We start from the raw sequence: 12,871 nt of genomic DNA on the forward strand, positions 1-12,871 counted from the left end.
CATTGCGCTTAGGTTTAACTGTGGCCTTAAATCTGAATTAAAAGTACCACATTTGCATGTTTTCAGAATTCCTCACTAGAATGCTGCGGCAAATTTAGAAGTGAAAATGTGTTAGTAGGTCTACTGTTAGGTTGAAGCAGAACAGGCAAGTTAATAATCTTGAGTTCTCAGAGCGACTGTGCTTTTTTCTAGTGTAAAGGTAAGCAGACTGCATTTGGGGACAAATGCCTGTAGTGTGGATTCAAACCAATTCACATACTGCTGTACCCATAAATGGCTTCGCATTATTTTTTTGCCTATTATAATCTATTAGAGGTATACTTATTATGTAACAACTTTATCATCTCACTGCTAAATCTACAGTTGTAGTGGAGGGTCTTGTTACAGCACAAGCTGAAGACAAGAGGGCTTTCTTTCTGCATAATGGTTTGCCGTTTACTGCTCACACTACAAACCCTGATCACAAGTCAGAGATGATAAAGCATTCCTAACTGGTTCCTCGTCCTAACAGAGCTTGACTAATATAATTATCATACATACTTATAAGGCTCTGTACATTTTCTAAGATAAGCCACAAGTAAAAATAAGTTCAAATTCCTGGGTGTGAATATTACTAGTTTTAAGTCTAGCATCTTAAAAAAAAAAAGCATAGTGTTATCTAAAAATCGATATTTTTTAGATGTGAATGCAAAAAACATGAATTCTCCACAAATTGGTAATCTTGCCAGAATGTTCTTTGGGAAAGAAAGTGTGAGGAGAGGCTATGAGTTTGGGGGGTGGGGGTAGGCGGTGTGGTGCGTGGGTCAAAACACATGCAATGTTAGCTGTCACACAGGAATGCAACTTATTACCATTCACAAACACAACTTTCACCATCATTGAGCCAACAGAAAGCACACACGCACAGACAGTCGCATTACAAATGGCAGACCATTCAAACAGCAAACACCTTAACACTGTTCAGCCCTGTGCCCTCAACTGCAAACTAAGGTCTGACTATCTGAATCCATCAAGATTTGTCTGAAGGGACAGTATTGGAAGCTTGTTAAAGATTGGTAGATGTTTTATCTGTGGTTTATCTTTCACATGGTTATAATCGGCAGTTAAAATGTCATTGTATATACAATGTGTTAGACTACATCCATTGACTTCACATTCAAAGTTAAACTTCCCACAGCCGGACAGGCAGCCTAGACAGACACACAGACAAACATACTCCATATTGCATATCGAAAATAAAGCCAGACTAATTGTACAAAAGAAGCCTCATGCATAAGGGGCAGGACTATATACATACTTTACCTGGACCACATAACAACACCTGAGGGGTACTGAAGCTTTTGCCAGCGCCTAAAAGGGAACATTTTTTTCAATGGAGTCCGAATGATCACCGATACCAGCCCGAGACACCACACAAGTACACGCATCAAACCTCACTGAGCACCTGCTGAGTACAGGAATGTTCCAGAAAGAGACCGAGTGAGCACGCGCACACTCATGAGTTTTGGATAGAGAGTGTGAGCGCATTTGAAGGCAGATTGCAAGCCAAACCAGAGCACACACTCAGGCCATGGTCACATTTATGGTCACAGTCACAGATGAGGCCTCTGCGTGGGAACCAAGATGGCCACTCTTCAGACACAAGTACCAGAGAGGGGCAGGGTCAAGTGCAGCAACTCCTAAGCTATACCTATAGTGCATTACTGGATCATGCATGGAATTTTCTTTTCAGAAACTATGAACATAATATTATAATATGTTATATTATTAACATATTATAATGTAACATATTACAGTGTGTCCATATTATTAACAGTATGTTTTATCCATTACATTACATCACACAGACCCATTTTTATGTTTGTAGCATCTTCAGAAATATAAATCTTATAAAGGCGAGTATACAGGATCTTACAATTATGATTAACTTGGTTATTGTTTTTCCGAAAGTCTTCATAATAATTTACTCAGAATATATCCCCACCTCATGTCCTATCAGAAACTGAACCAGTGTAAATGCATGGGCTAAACCTGCTGGACCAAAAGCTATAAATGAAGATTTATATTGTATATTTCATGAATGTACAAATTATTGAACTATTTCTAATCATATGCCAGTTTCAAAGTTTCAAATAAAAAAAATTTTGTGCATTTTTGCAAAACGCTATAGCAGAATGCTATAAATTCACACATACAATAAAATAAATGATAACAGACTACTTTTTGAGCACCTTTATTCAAAAGGATCAGTTAAATCTAATTTTTAAGATGCACAGATAAAAAAAAAAGATCTATCTCACCAAGAACCTTGATAAAAGTTGCTTTGCATACTTTCACCTTCCTGGTTTTCATAAAACTTGTTATGACTAATATCAGTGTCAGTAGGTCAACGTGGCATAATTGGTAGTCTCTCACAGAGTCTCCAAAATGTCAAAATTGTAGATCCCTGTTGCTGACTGCGCAATATGGAAGAAAATAGAAGTGGTGTTTATCGCGGTTTGTAATTAAATACTCTATTCATGTACCTGTGATTGCGGGATATTGTTGTTATACTATATATGTTATATATTTGTGGTATGATAGCTCCATTAATTGTAACATGTTTTTTACGTAATTGTAACTGTTATCAAAAATTTTTTGGACTTATCATGTTTTGCAATTAAATTCTATAAATGTCAACTAACTTTTCCAAGGCACCTGAGGGTATGCTATGAAAAATAGGGTATGTGTCTGGTTGGGTAACACTACATAAAGATATTTCATTCTATAAGCAAATTTGCACAAAAACCTTTTCAATTGGCTTCAAAAATATAGCCAATCTCCCAGTATATAGTTTGTCACCTTTGCAGCTCTCCTGCCATTACACAGGTACAGGAGTGAGAGCAGTGCAGTGTATGATATGGTATTGAAGTTATGTCAGTGTCTGCTGTATCTAAACATGAAACCCCCAGGCCACCTCCACCCCCTTCCACTATTTTGCACTTGACCCGTTCCCTGACCGGGGTCTGATGCAGTGTCACCAGGGATGAAACTGCAGTGTCAAAGCTGACCACGGAACAGCAAAAGCATGAAATGAGAAGCCTGCCTATGGAGCCAATATGGAGCAGGCAGTGAAATAAAGACAGGGTCAGGTAGCCAGAGAAACCTTTACCTGACAAGTCAAGACTGCAAGACAAGCTAAGCGGCCGAATTACTGCAAGAAAAACAGTTTGAATGTTAAAGAAGAAGCAGAAATATAAAAAACTGAATAAAATAAACAAAGGCAAAGCAACAAATTGGGAATGTTCCCAAGCCTAAAATCCTTCAAGATTGGTTTTATTTATTCATTTATTTATTTATTTATTTTTTATGTATTTACGGGCAGCACGGATGGTGCAGTGGGTAGCACAGCTGCCCCACAGCAAGGAGGTCCTGGGTTTGAATCCCGGTCGGCCGGGGCCTCTCTGTGCGGAGTTTGCATGTTCTCCCCATGTTCGCGTGGGTTTCCTCCGGGTACTCCGGTTTCCTCCCACAGTCCAGAGACATGCAGGTTAGGCTGACTGGAGAGTCTAAATTGCCTGTAGGTATGAGTGTGTGAGTGAATGGTGTGTGTGCCCTGCAATGGACTGGCAACCTGTCCAGGGTGTATTCCTGCCTTTCGCCCAATGTATGCTGGAATAGGCTCCAGTCCCCCGCGACCCTGTTCAGGATAAGTGGGTTAAGATAATGAATGAATGTATCTATTTATTTATTTATTTGCTGCATACTTTGTTTAGAGAGAACTCTTGACTATATCTTATGATATTTCATTAAGGCATCCTAATGTTGTTCATTCAAAATTCAAGGAAGTCTGCAATAATTTGATTAATGATCCTATAGTTTCCAATTCTGCACCACAAACTAGCCTGTGAATTGCACCTACATCAGTAAGAGTTTGCCTTTGGGTTTAGTGCAGTACTTAAACTGCAGTAAAATGGGTACAGAGAAACATATTTATCACATCATTCAGCTAAATAATTTTGTCTGTCTGCACATGCAGGTGGAAAAACAGGCAGTTTTAAAGCTCTGTCTCCCATGGCAGAGATGTGACTAGTTCAACCATGTCAGAAGGATGAAAAAAAACTGTAAAGCCATTGAAAACCTCATGGTGATTATGGGGATTTATTCTAAGGCTGGTGTGCTAAGCTCAAAACTGTGGAAGTATGGGAAAAAACGGGATTTGGAAAACCTTGAAGAATCCAAATAAGATGGCAGTAATCATAGAATGCATCGCCTTTGATGAAAAAGACCTGTCCCTAGGCTTGTTATTTTTGGAGGGGGAGACTCCTTTGGTTGTCTGACTGCCTGATCTAGTTAGCTGGAGGAAATTCCCATCATTAATAGCATTCATTTTAGTGAATAACACCGTGGACGCCCTGCAAGAAATTAGGTGGTTTCAAAAGTGTTTTTACAGCGCTTTTATGGCCATTAAATGGATTGCCCCCATTGTTTTAAATAGAACTGTTTGCAACGGAAAAAAGAAGCACAAGATAAATAAATAAAATCAAAAAATAGCAAGTTAAAAAAAAAATGTAGGACTGAGGATGTATCTGGACAGTCCAGACACACAGCACATACACATACGTGGACTGTACGGCAGGAAGTCTAAAGCAGCAGCATGAGGTGGCAAAGCAGTGAGAGAATGGCTGAAGAGTCACAGATCCACAGAGCCGGATCCAGAGACTCACCCATTCTCACGTTCTACATCAAATACAGCCCTCTGTCTGAACAGCATTACACAGGGCTCCAAGGCACATTTTCATAGGTTGTAAACAAGGGGTCTGACCAACAGAAATGAACTTTTCTTTAAAAATGTCCTGAAAAAAGCTGGACAAAGGCAATGAAATTTCATTTCTGCATTTCTGAATGACCATGACCTCTGTTTCAACACAAAACAGGCAGGATGTAATTTATGCAGTTTTGCAATGAAGAGGAGCAATATGAAAGGGCCTCCCCAAGTATTAAGATATTAAGATATAGCTAACACTATATGTGTAACTTTGATTAAGCACAGAGCCTGTGAGAGTAATGTGTATCAAGGGAGGCTCCCAACGGTTTAAAAACCTCTGGTAAAACCGAGAGTAATCCCTAACATGTACTGTTTTATTCTGTGTGTGTGTGTGTGTGTGTGTGTGTGTGAGTGTGTGTGTGTGTGTGTGAGTGTGTGGGTGTGTGTGCGTACATATGAATGTGTTCTGCAGCACACGGCCACGCCACTCACCAAGTCTGCTCCGTCGAATCTCATCAGGAGAAACGGGTCTCAGCTTCCTCTCGGCCTTGATCTCCTCCAGGATTCGCTCATGGAGGCTGCGGGGCCGATAGGGGTGGGGTTTCAGCTTCCGAGCAGCAACCTGCATGGAGACAAGAGTGACTGACAGCCCCAGAGCATAGCAACAAGCCTGTCCAGGCTCCTCCCATCCACTTCAGAGCACCACACCAGAAAAGAACATTACTTGCGCCTTCCTGAATATAAAGCAGAGTTAATCTGTCTGTATGGTGCAAACGGAATGGGAACTGGTGGTATGTGACAGGAAGCAAGGGTACATCATATTTTTTAGTTGCTTAATATTACTTCCATTTGCAGTGATGTGTGTTCCCACTGCACATCACATCCTCAGTCATTTTGGGAAAGCCAATATGGGGCCAATCCACACACTAGAACACTGCCTTAACAGGATGAAGCCACTTAGCAACGCTCTTTATTATGTACTATTCCTCATTTTTCTTTATTTCCCAATTAGAACTACATCTGTCTCATTGCCTCTATCAATTACGAAAGGCACATCCATGCATTAGTAAATACGCGTTCAGCCAGGGGCTGCTTCTTTGCAATCAGTAGTCGACTTATTCAGTTAATGCATCTGAAGGCAGTCTATCTGAAGCAGCTGGTGTAGCAGCTGCACACTCTGAACAGACCAACCAGAAAAGTCACTGTTGTAGGGGAGTCAATGGCTGCGACTCGATGCCTCGCTGCCTGATTAGTCACTGTCCTTTAATGGCAGCACCAGTGTAGAACATAATGAGACAAACTTTGAAAGCAGGAAGTCAGATTACGTGATGAGTGATTACAAGCAGTTTAGCTGCCTAGTTTATGGAAAGCATTAAATACAGTTCTGTGCAAACTCCGCCACTGTTTTCAGCCGCCAATAATTTAACAGATGTAAGGCTAATTGCAAAGACTTATTGGATATCCTACACGGCAAGGGATACATGCATGCTGCCATCAACATCATACAAATGAAGGCACCTTAGAAGGCATCACTTTTGCAAACTTTCTAATTGGGAGGCACTCGACCTTCTTCCCTTAGAATACTGTCTAAGAAGGCAGCATTTTTGTGGTTTGAGACGCAGCCAATGTTACATTGGAGTCAGTGTTGGGACAACCAAACTTGAACCCTCCCACCCTGGTGGAGGCTATGCGTCATTCATACAGGAATCCCAGAAACAACTGCCACTGGCACGGTCCATGGGATGCGTTGCCACACTGTAGTGTGTTTTAGCGGGATACGCCATCAGTCATCTATGCTTGTGTAACAGCGCAAAACGTGCTCAGGCAGGTGAGGGCACACTCACAGGGTTGAGGGGTGGCCTAGACCGGATGAAGTCCAGGATGACCTCATGGGCGCTCTTCTTTAACCTGGGGGGTATGTTTCCATTTACCTGAGGTGGGAAGGGACACAGGCAGGTAAACAGTAGACCACAAGCAATCCCAATGCAAAGGTGGAAAACAGAAAACAATAGGCGGGGTCCTGCTATACCAGCCTCCTGTCTATTGGCCGTTCATGACTAATCTCCCACATTTCATGTGACAACAAACCACTCCCAGCGGCTGGTGGAGGGAGGCCTGTTCTACAGTTGATCCTGCTGCTTACAGGGTGGGGAGTACCTTTAATACACTGTAAACATACTGTATGAGTCTTGGGAAAAACAGTCTCAGGCTACATGCTGTTGTGAACAACAACGTGAGTTAGGAAATAAAGGATGATAGCAGTTATGCTCTGCAGGTCATCATTAGCATTGCGGTCATCAAAGCCAAGTTCAGTCATCCCAAGTGATGCCTGCATATTTAACATTTTCATGGATTTTAAGGGACCCATTAGATTGATGTGTAAACCTCACATAGAGAATGAAAGCACTACCATTTTACATCAGAGAATGACACAATATCATTCATGCTTCTGCTTTGTTGTTTTCATTCTACTTTTACTGAAGGTAGTCATTAAGGCAGATTACTAGCAAGGGATTACATTGCCTACTCTTGGAAAGAGTGAATGTCACAAAACATTTTACATTTCATGTAATTTCAAAGACAGTGGCTGTGGCATGCTTTCTATTATTTCCATTTCCATTATTGTTTTCCCATTATCCATTGACAGATTAATCAAATAGGCCCTAGCCCTTATCTTTGTTGTACTCTTAGCATTTGAAACTGTACTTTCCTCAACTGTACTTCCCTTTCAGGGCCCTGGTGATGGGTATGCAACTTTGCACTTTGTTGTACATCGCCCTGAATAAGAGCGTTTGCCAAATGCCAATAACGTAATATAATGTTTCTGAAGGATTAATGAGGGCCATCATAACCCATTAAATATAGTAGCATGGTAAATTATAGTGTATAGTCTTTTAATTGCATATCCAATACAACATAGATCCTTGCATGCATTGCTGTGGCTTTCTTTATTTTTCATTATCTGGCTTCATTAGAATTTATTGGAATTTATCAATTTATTTAACAGGTGTACCTTCAAAGTTCCTTTTTGCCTCATTTAAAAGCACAGTCTGGATTCATACCAGAAGCACCCAAAAGTGTGATGGCTGATTTAAACTGAATATGGGGGCTTTTAACCCTTGAGATTCAGCATACAAATCTCCCCGCCCCAGGCCCCATCTCCCACACTCACCATCACCTTGCGCAGGTTGTAGCGCTTGGAGCGGATGTCATCCATCAGCATCTCGTAGGGCGTGAGCTGGAACTCGATGGGCAGGGGGTTGTACTGCCGCTCCCGGACCTTCTTCAGCTTCACTCCGTGCCGCAGGTCTCTCATCACCTGGACCCAGAACCGTGCCTGGAGGAGAGGAGCTCATCGTGAGGCGGGGTGGGGTGGGGGAATGTCTCTGCAGGTGGGATTCAGTACAGTATCATGTCATGGCCAACCCTTCAGAGGTCTGTCATTTCCCCGGCCTTGTGAAACGTATTCTTACCCAGTCGGCGTTCTGCAGCTCATTTAGGTCCCTGGCCTGCTCCTCGGCATGGTCCCCCTCCATCTTCCGCAGGTTCTAGCAATCAAATAAGGAGGTGTTAAAACTACTAAAAGAGGCTCCACCTTTAAGCAGGAGATGTTGAACCAACCACTGAGACCCATTCATGTCTGGTGAGATCCACCATGGACTTGTGACTCAGTGTGGTTAACCTAACGTCCTGTTTGTTGCTAATGAGGATAATGATTTTATCCACTGGTTTAGGTTTAATCACATCAGACTCCAGTGACCACCAGACTGACAAAACGGTGGACTGCAAAAGCCACCATTAACATGCCAAGTCCTTCTCAACAACTGTCATATCACTAGGATACATATTCCAACATGGCAAACAGACACGTGATCCAACATGGCACATGGACACCTGTTGCATCAGTGTGCATTGTAACGTTTACCAACGCCAAACACCTGACTCAAAGAAGCGCACAAGTCTCAACATAGCACAGGGACACCTTTCTGAATGTAACAGGGACTCAATGTGCAAATTCTGGGTTACCTTGTGGAAAATGTTGAAAATTGAAACTTAAGGAAAAACCTAAAAATGCTGGCTGGTTTCATCAAGACTGAGCTAAAAGTTGTTGCTCAATGGAAACCCAACAGCAGGAGCCCCGTTGACTATCTGCATGTTCGGAGCCTTTAGATAACAGTGTGGATTTGGGGAATTGGAATAAGGCTGTTTTTGGACTGAAAAATGATCTGTGATCCACCCTTCTTCCAAACCCCAAACATTCTGTGTGACAAGTGGATACTGATCCAGGAACAGTAGCTGGAAACAGATTATTTTTCCCTGCCGAGTCATTGCAGTGAGCTGGCCTAATTTCTCCTTCTGATTTAAGAGCCAGGTTATAAGGCCAGAGCAACGGCACAAGGCTCTGCAACCTTCTGGAAACCTCTGAAATAAATTGTCACCCAACATGCACAGTTCAGAGTAATAAAATGGTTCTAGCTGCCGGAAAGGCTAGTTGGAGATCGATAGGGGCCATAACGCTACAGTAATTCGGGTCAAGATGTGCCTGGGCAATTCATTATTATAATATGTCAAATGAGCAAATCATCACACCAGGGCCCTTTGCTTTGCATCAGTACCATGTTGATTGATTTAATCTACCTAGAATTAGCTTAATTCCATAATAATGTCACATACTTCAAGTGGGGATGTTCAGCATACTGCTAATAGCTCTCAAAGGCCAGGACGGCTTTCTCCTTCCTTTTCAGTGAATTATCAGGGAAATTCAGGCTTATCTCTGATGAAGAAATAATGTGTAAATGAGGACACAGCGCCTATTGGATCACTATAGTGGAGGGAGGAGGAGACCCTTGACCTTTGGAAGAATTATCATATAGACCCAAAGGGAGGACTCACCAGGACTGTGTGGATATCTATATTTGTTCACTGCTACGACAATTACACAACATATTTATGGTGCCCTCCAAACTTATTTACGGCCTGGATAAAAATGAGTAAAGAAGCCTGGATAAAATAAACTATCCAGATAATGACCTATATCGCATGCTCTACATAAATATATATATATACCATTATGTCATCCATCACCATGAGAAACTCTGAGATGACACCTTCATAGGTCAGGATAGTTGCAAATAAATAAAGATACCACATACTGCCTTCAATTAGAGTGAGGCAGAGGGATTTGTTAAAATGAAGTACCACAACTGAAGATCAACAACATCTGGTTCAAACTTAGGGACAGAAAGTTTCCAAATCTACCACCTCCTTACAAACAGGCTTTATTTTGGTCAATTCTATTGAATTACAATTAAAGTCGAATATTTTGCACATGTTTGCGAATAATAATTTAAGTCAGTATTTGTATTTATTTTTTCAGTCATATTTTCAAGGTAAAAAATAATAAATAATAATAATAATGTCAAACCCATTTCATTTGCTATAACAAAAATGCTTTCCCATGACTGTGGGAGTTCTCATTACTCATATACCGTATACCACTGCACTAGATTGCCCAATTAGCATTTGTTTAAACAAGACCATTTCTAATCCTAACAAAAGCAAATATTTACATTTTGAAAGGTCTCCCTCCCTCTCAGGCACTAGGTAATGATGTGGGTGCTGAGCAACCAAAGCCCAGTTTCTGTTCCGGTTTTCTTTCGTAGACAGTACTAAGACAAAGCACTGTGATACATAATAAACACAACAAATGACAAACTTGACTTCTTTGAAGAAATCAATCATGAAGGGCTGGGCAGGAACCAATATTAAGTTAAATTCAGTTTGGTTATCTTTGATATGTTGCCTTGATCATATAGGTTAGAAGAGTTGAACAGTGAGACAGGGCAAGTTGCTTCACTTTGACAACTCTGTCCGGTGCTGTACACTTCAAACTGTGTGTTCATGTGTTATGTTTCCAAATCTATCCTACAACCCTTTTTTCCTGTGTACTCCATGTGCCATGTTTGTAAATGTTTTTTCAAGAAGACATTGTTTATAAATATCGTGCCCCCTATGGAAATAGACATACTACAAAATATGAATAAATTATATACTAATAACACACATCATCATGATCAGAAAATAAAACTTTACATATAGTATATGGCCAAATATATATACATTGCAATGAAATAAAATCTTACTCATACTTTCCGAGATGTCAGCATAATGTTTGTGACAAAAGATTTTTCTTGATTTGGCTCTGTGCTCCACAATTTTTAATTTGCAAATAAACACATTTTGCACCCTTAATAAAAATGAAGAAAAGGGGCTGCATATAATAAACAACAAGGATATGATCGATATTTTATATTCAAATATACTGGAAAACAAGATACTTTTATTTTGATACACTTACTCTCATGTTTCAATGTTTTTTTATTTAGTAATCTATTTTATTTCTGAAAAAACACAGGTGGCACCCCTAACAATCATTGTAAATTAAATCAAACAAAGTGAAATTGGCAATACAATTTTACTTTCATTCAGTTAATCTCAGTCTGAAGGAACTATATTGTGTCATTCCATCACTTTACCTCTTTCAATAGAGTATAAAAATGAAATGAGGTACAAGCATGCAAAATCCCTTTGCCAACCATCAGCATGGGAAAAGCCAAAGAACAGTCCATTCAGAAGACACAGATCGTGATTAACCATCACAACTTAGCACTGTAAGAGCAATAATAAAAAGGCTTAAAACATAAGTAATGGTTGCAAACTTGCCAGAAAGAGTATGCAAGTGCATATTATCCCAATGAATATTAAAGAAGAAGGTAAGGGTAACCCATAAGTAACCCAAGGATTGCAGTTTAAGAATTGCAGAGATTGGTTGTGTCTTGAGGTCACCAAGTCTAAAGAAAACAAACATAAAATACCGACAAACTCTTTGGAAGGGTCGCACGAAGACAGCCCTTATGTTACATTTTGGCTATACACACCATTGGCATGTTAGGTGGCAAAAGGCAATGCAAGGAGAAGCACCTCATACGTACAGTACTGTCAAATATGGAGGTGGGTCATTCATGTTTTGGAGATGTTTTGCTGCCAGTGGTCCAAGGCAGAAAATCTTATTGCCTCTGCTAGGAAGCTGATACTTGGTCGCAGGTAGATTGTCCAGCAGGACAATGACTCCAAGCATCCACACAGAAATGGTTAAGTAAAAACTAAAATCATGTTCTGCAATGGCAATGCAATCTCCGTCTCCAGACTTAAATCCCATGAAAAATCCATCCAAAAGTTTCTCTAACCATATCACAATTTATAGGAAAAGAATGTCATCTATAGGGTGTCATCTTTGCCAGTGGTGTTTGAAGAAAGTATTAAACCAGGGATGCCAATACGATTTTGGTTGATTCCACTGAATCATTAATAAAGCGCACTACTTTACACATGTTGGAAAATAAAGCGTATGTCAATAACTGTTTTAGTTTATAGTTTACAGCAATTTTTGTAAATATATATCAAGGGTGCGAATAATTCTGGTGTCCACAGTATAGCAGAACTTCATATACTTAAAGGGTGGCTCAGACTGAAAATGAACAATTATTCTTCACTTTTAAGAAGAGGTGCAGAAGCTGCAAATGTAATTTGTCAATATACTCTATCTGGAAGCTGCCCAGCCACTTTAGAAATCCTGTGCTTTAGAAAATCTCAAAAATATTTTGGGTGAACACTACAAAGCAGCAGCTTAAGCTTCTCTAAAAGGAGAAATATTTTGAAGGTAAGATTTCCCAGTGTTGTTACCCTAGTCCCCCTACTACACTCATGATTAAAATATAACCAGATGTGGCCGAGATTGAATTAATGACTGTTAATTAGGATACACTGCAGCATGTTAATTCATTATTAATTACATTAATGATTAGTAGTTAATACATGAGATGGATTCATCAAAAATTTATCAGAAATCGTCACCTAAAACAAACTTTTTAGCGGTCTCATCAATAGAGACTTACCAAAACAATTATTATTTACTTGCAACATGAGACATGTTCAGAACATCACTGTATCCTTCAATGATTAAAAACACAATCATTTGTCCCACTGACCCCCCCCCCCCCCCCCCCCCCAACTAATCTCCCTTTTACACAATATAATAAGGATCTACTTGTGTTTGTTGCATCT

General features: G+C 40.2%; 1 protein-coding gene across 4 annotated transcripts in view; it reads right to left on the reverse strand.

Moving 5' to 3' along the window:
- The window catches only part of LOC133110138 (protein spire homolog 1-like), a 53,518-nt gene that overhangs the window by 10,812 nt on the left and 29,835 nt on the right, over positions 1 to 12,871 (reverse strand). For 2 of the 4 annotated variants that reach the window (XM_061220043.1, XM_061220025.1), the window contains exons 5-9: positions 8,221 to 8,295; positions 7,920 to 8,084; positions 6,592 to 6,678; positions 5,240 to 5,369; positions 1,303 to 1,350 (exon numbers count right to left, since the gene is read on the reverse strand). In XM_061220043.1, coding sequence (XP_061076027.1) covers positions 1,303 to 1,350; positions 5,240 to 5,369; positions 6,592 to 6,678; positions 7,920 to 8,084; positions 8,221 to 8,295 — 505 coding nt within the window. The remainder of the gene's footprint in view (positions 1 to 1,302; positions 1,351 to 5,239; positions 5,370 to 6,591; positions 6,679 to 7,919; positions 8,085 to 8,220; positions 8,296 to 12,871) is intronic. The other 2 variants (XM_061220051.1, XM_061220034.1) reach the window with 1 other exon arrangement.

Source organism: Conger conger, chromosome 1, assembly GCF_963514075.1.
Source record: "Conger conger chromosome 1, fConCon1.1, whole genome shotgun sequence".
Taxonomy (NCBI): domain Eukaryota; kingdom Metazoa; phylum Chordata; class Actinopteri; order Anguilliformes; family Congridae; genus Conger; species Conger conger.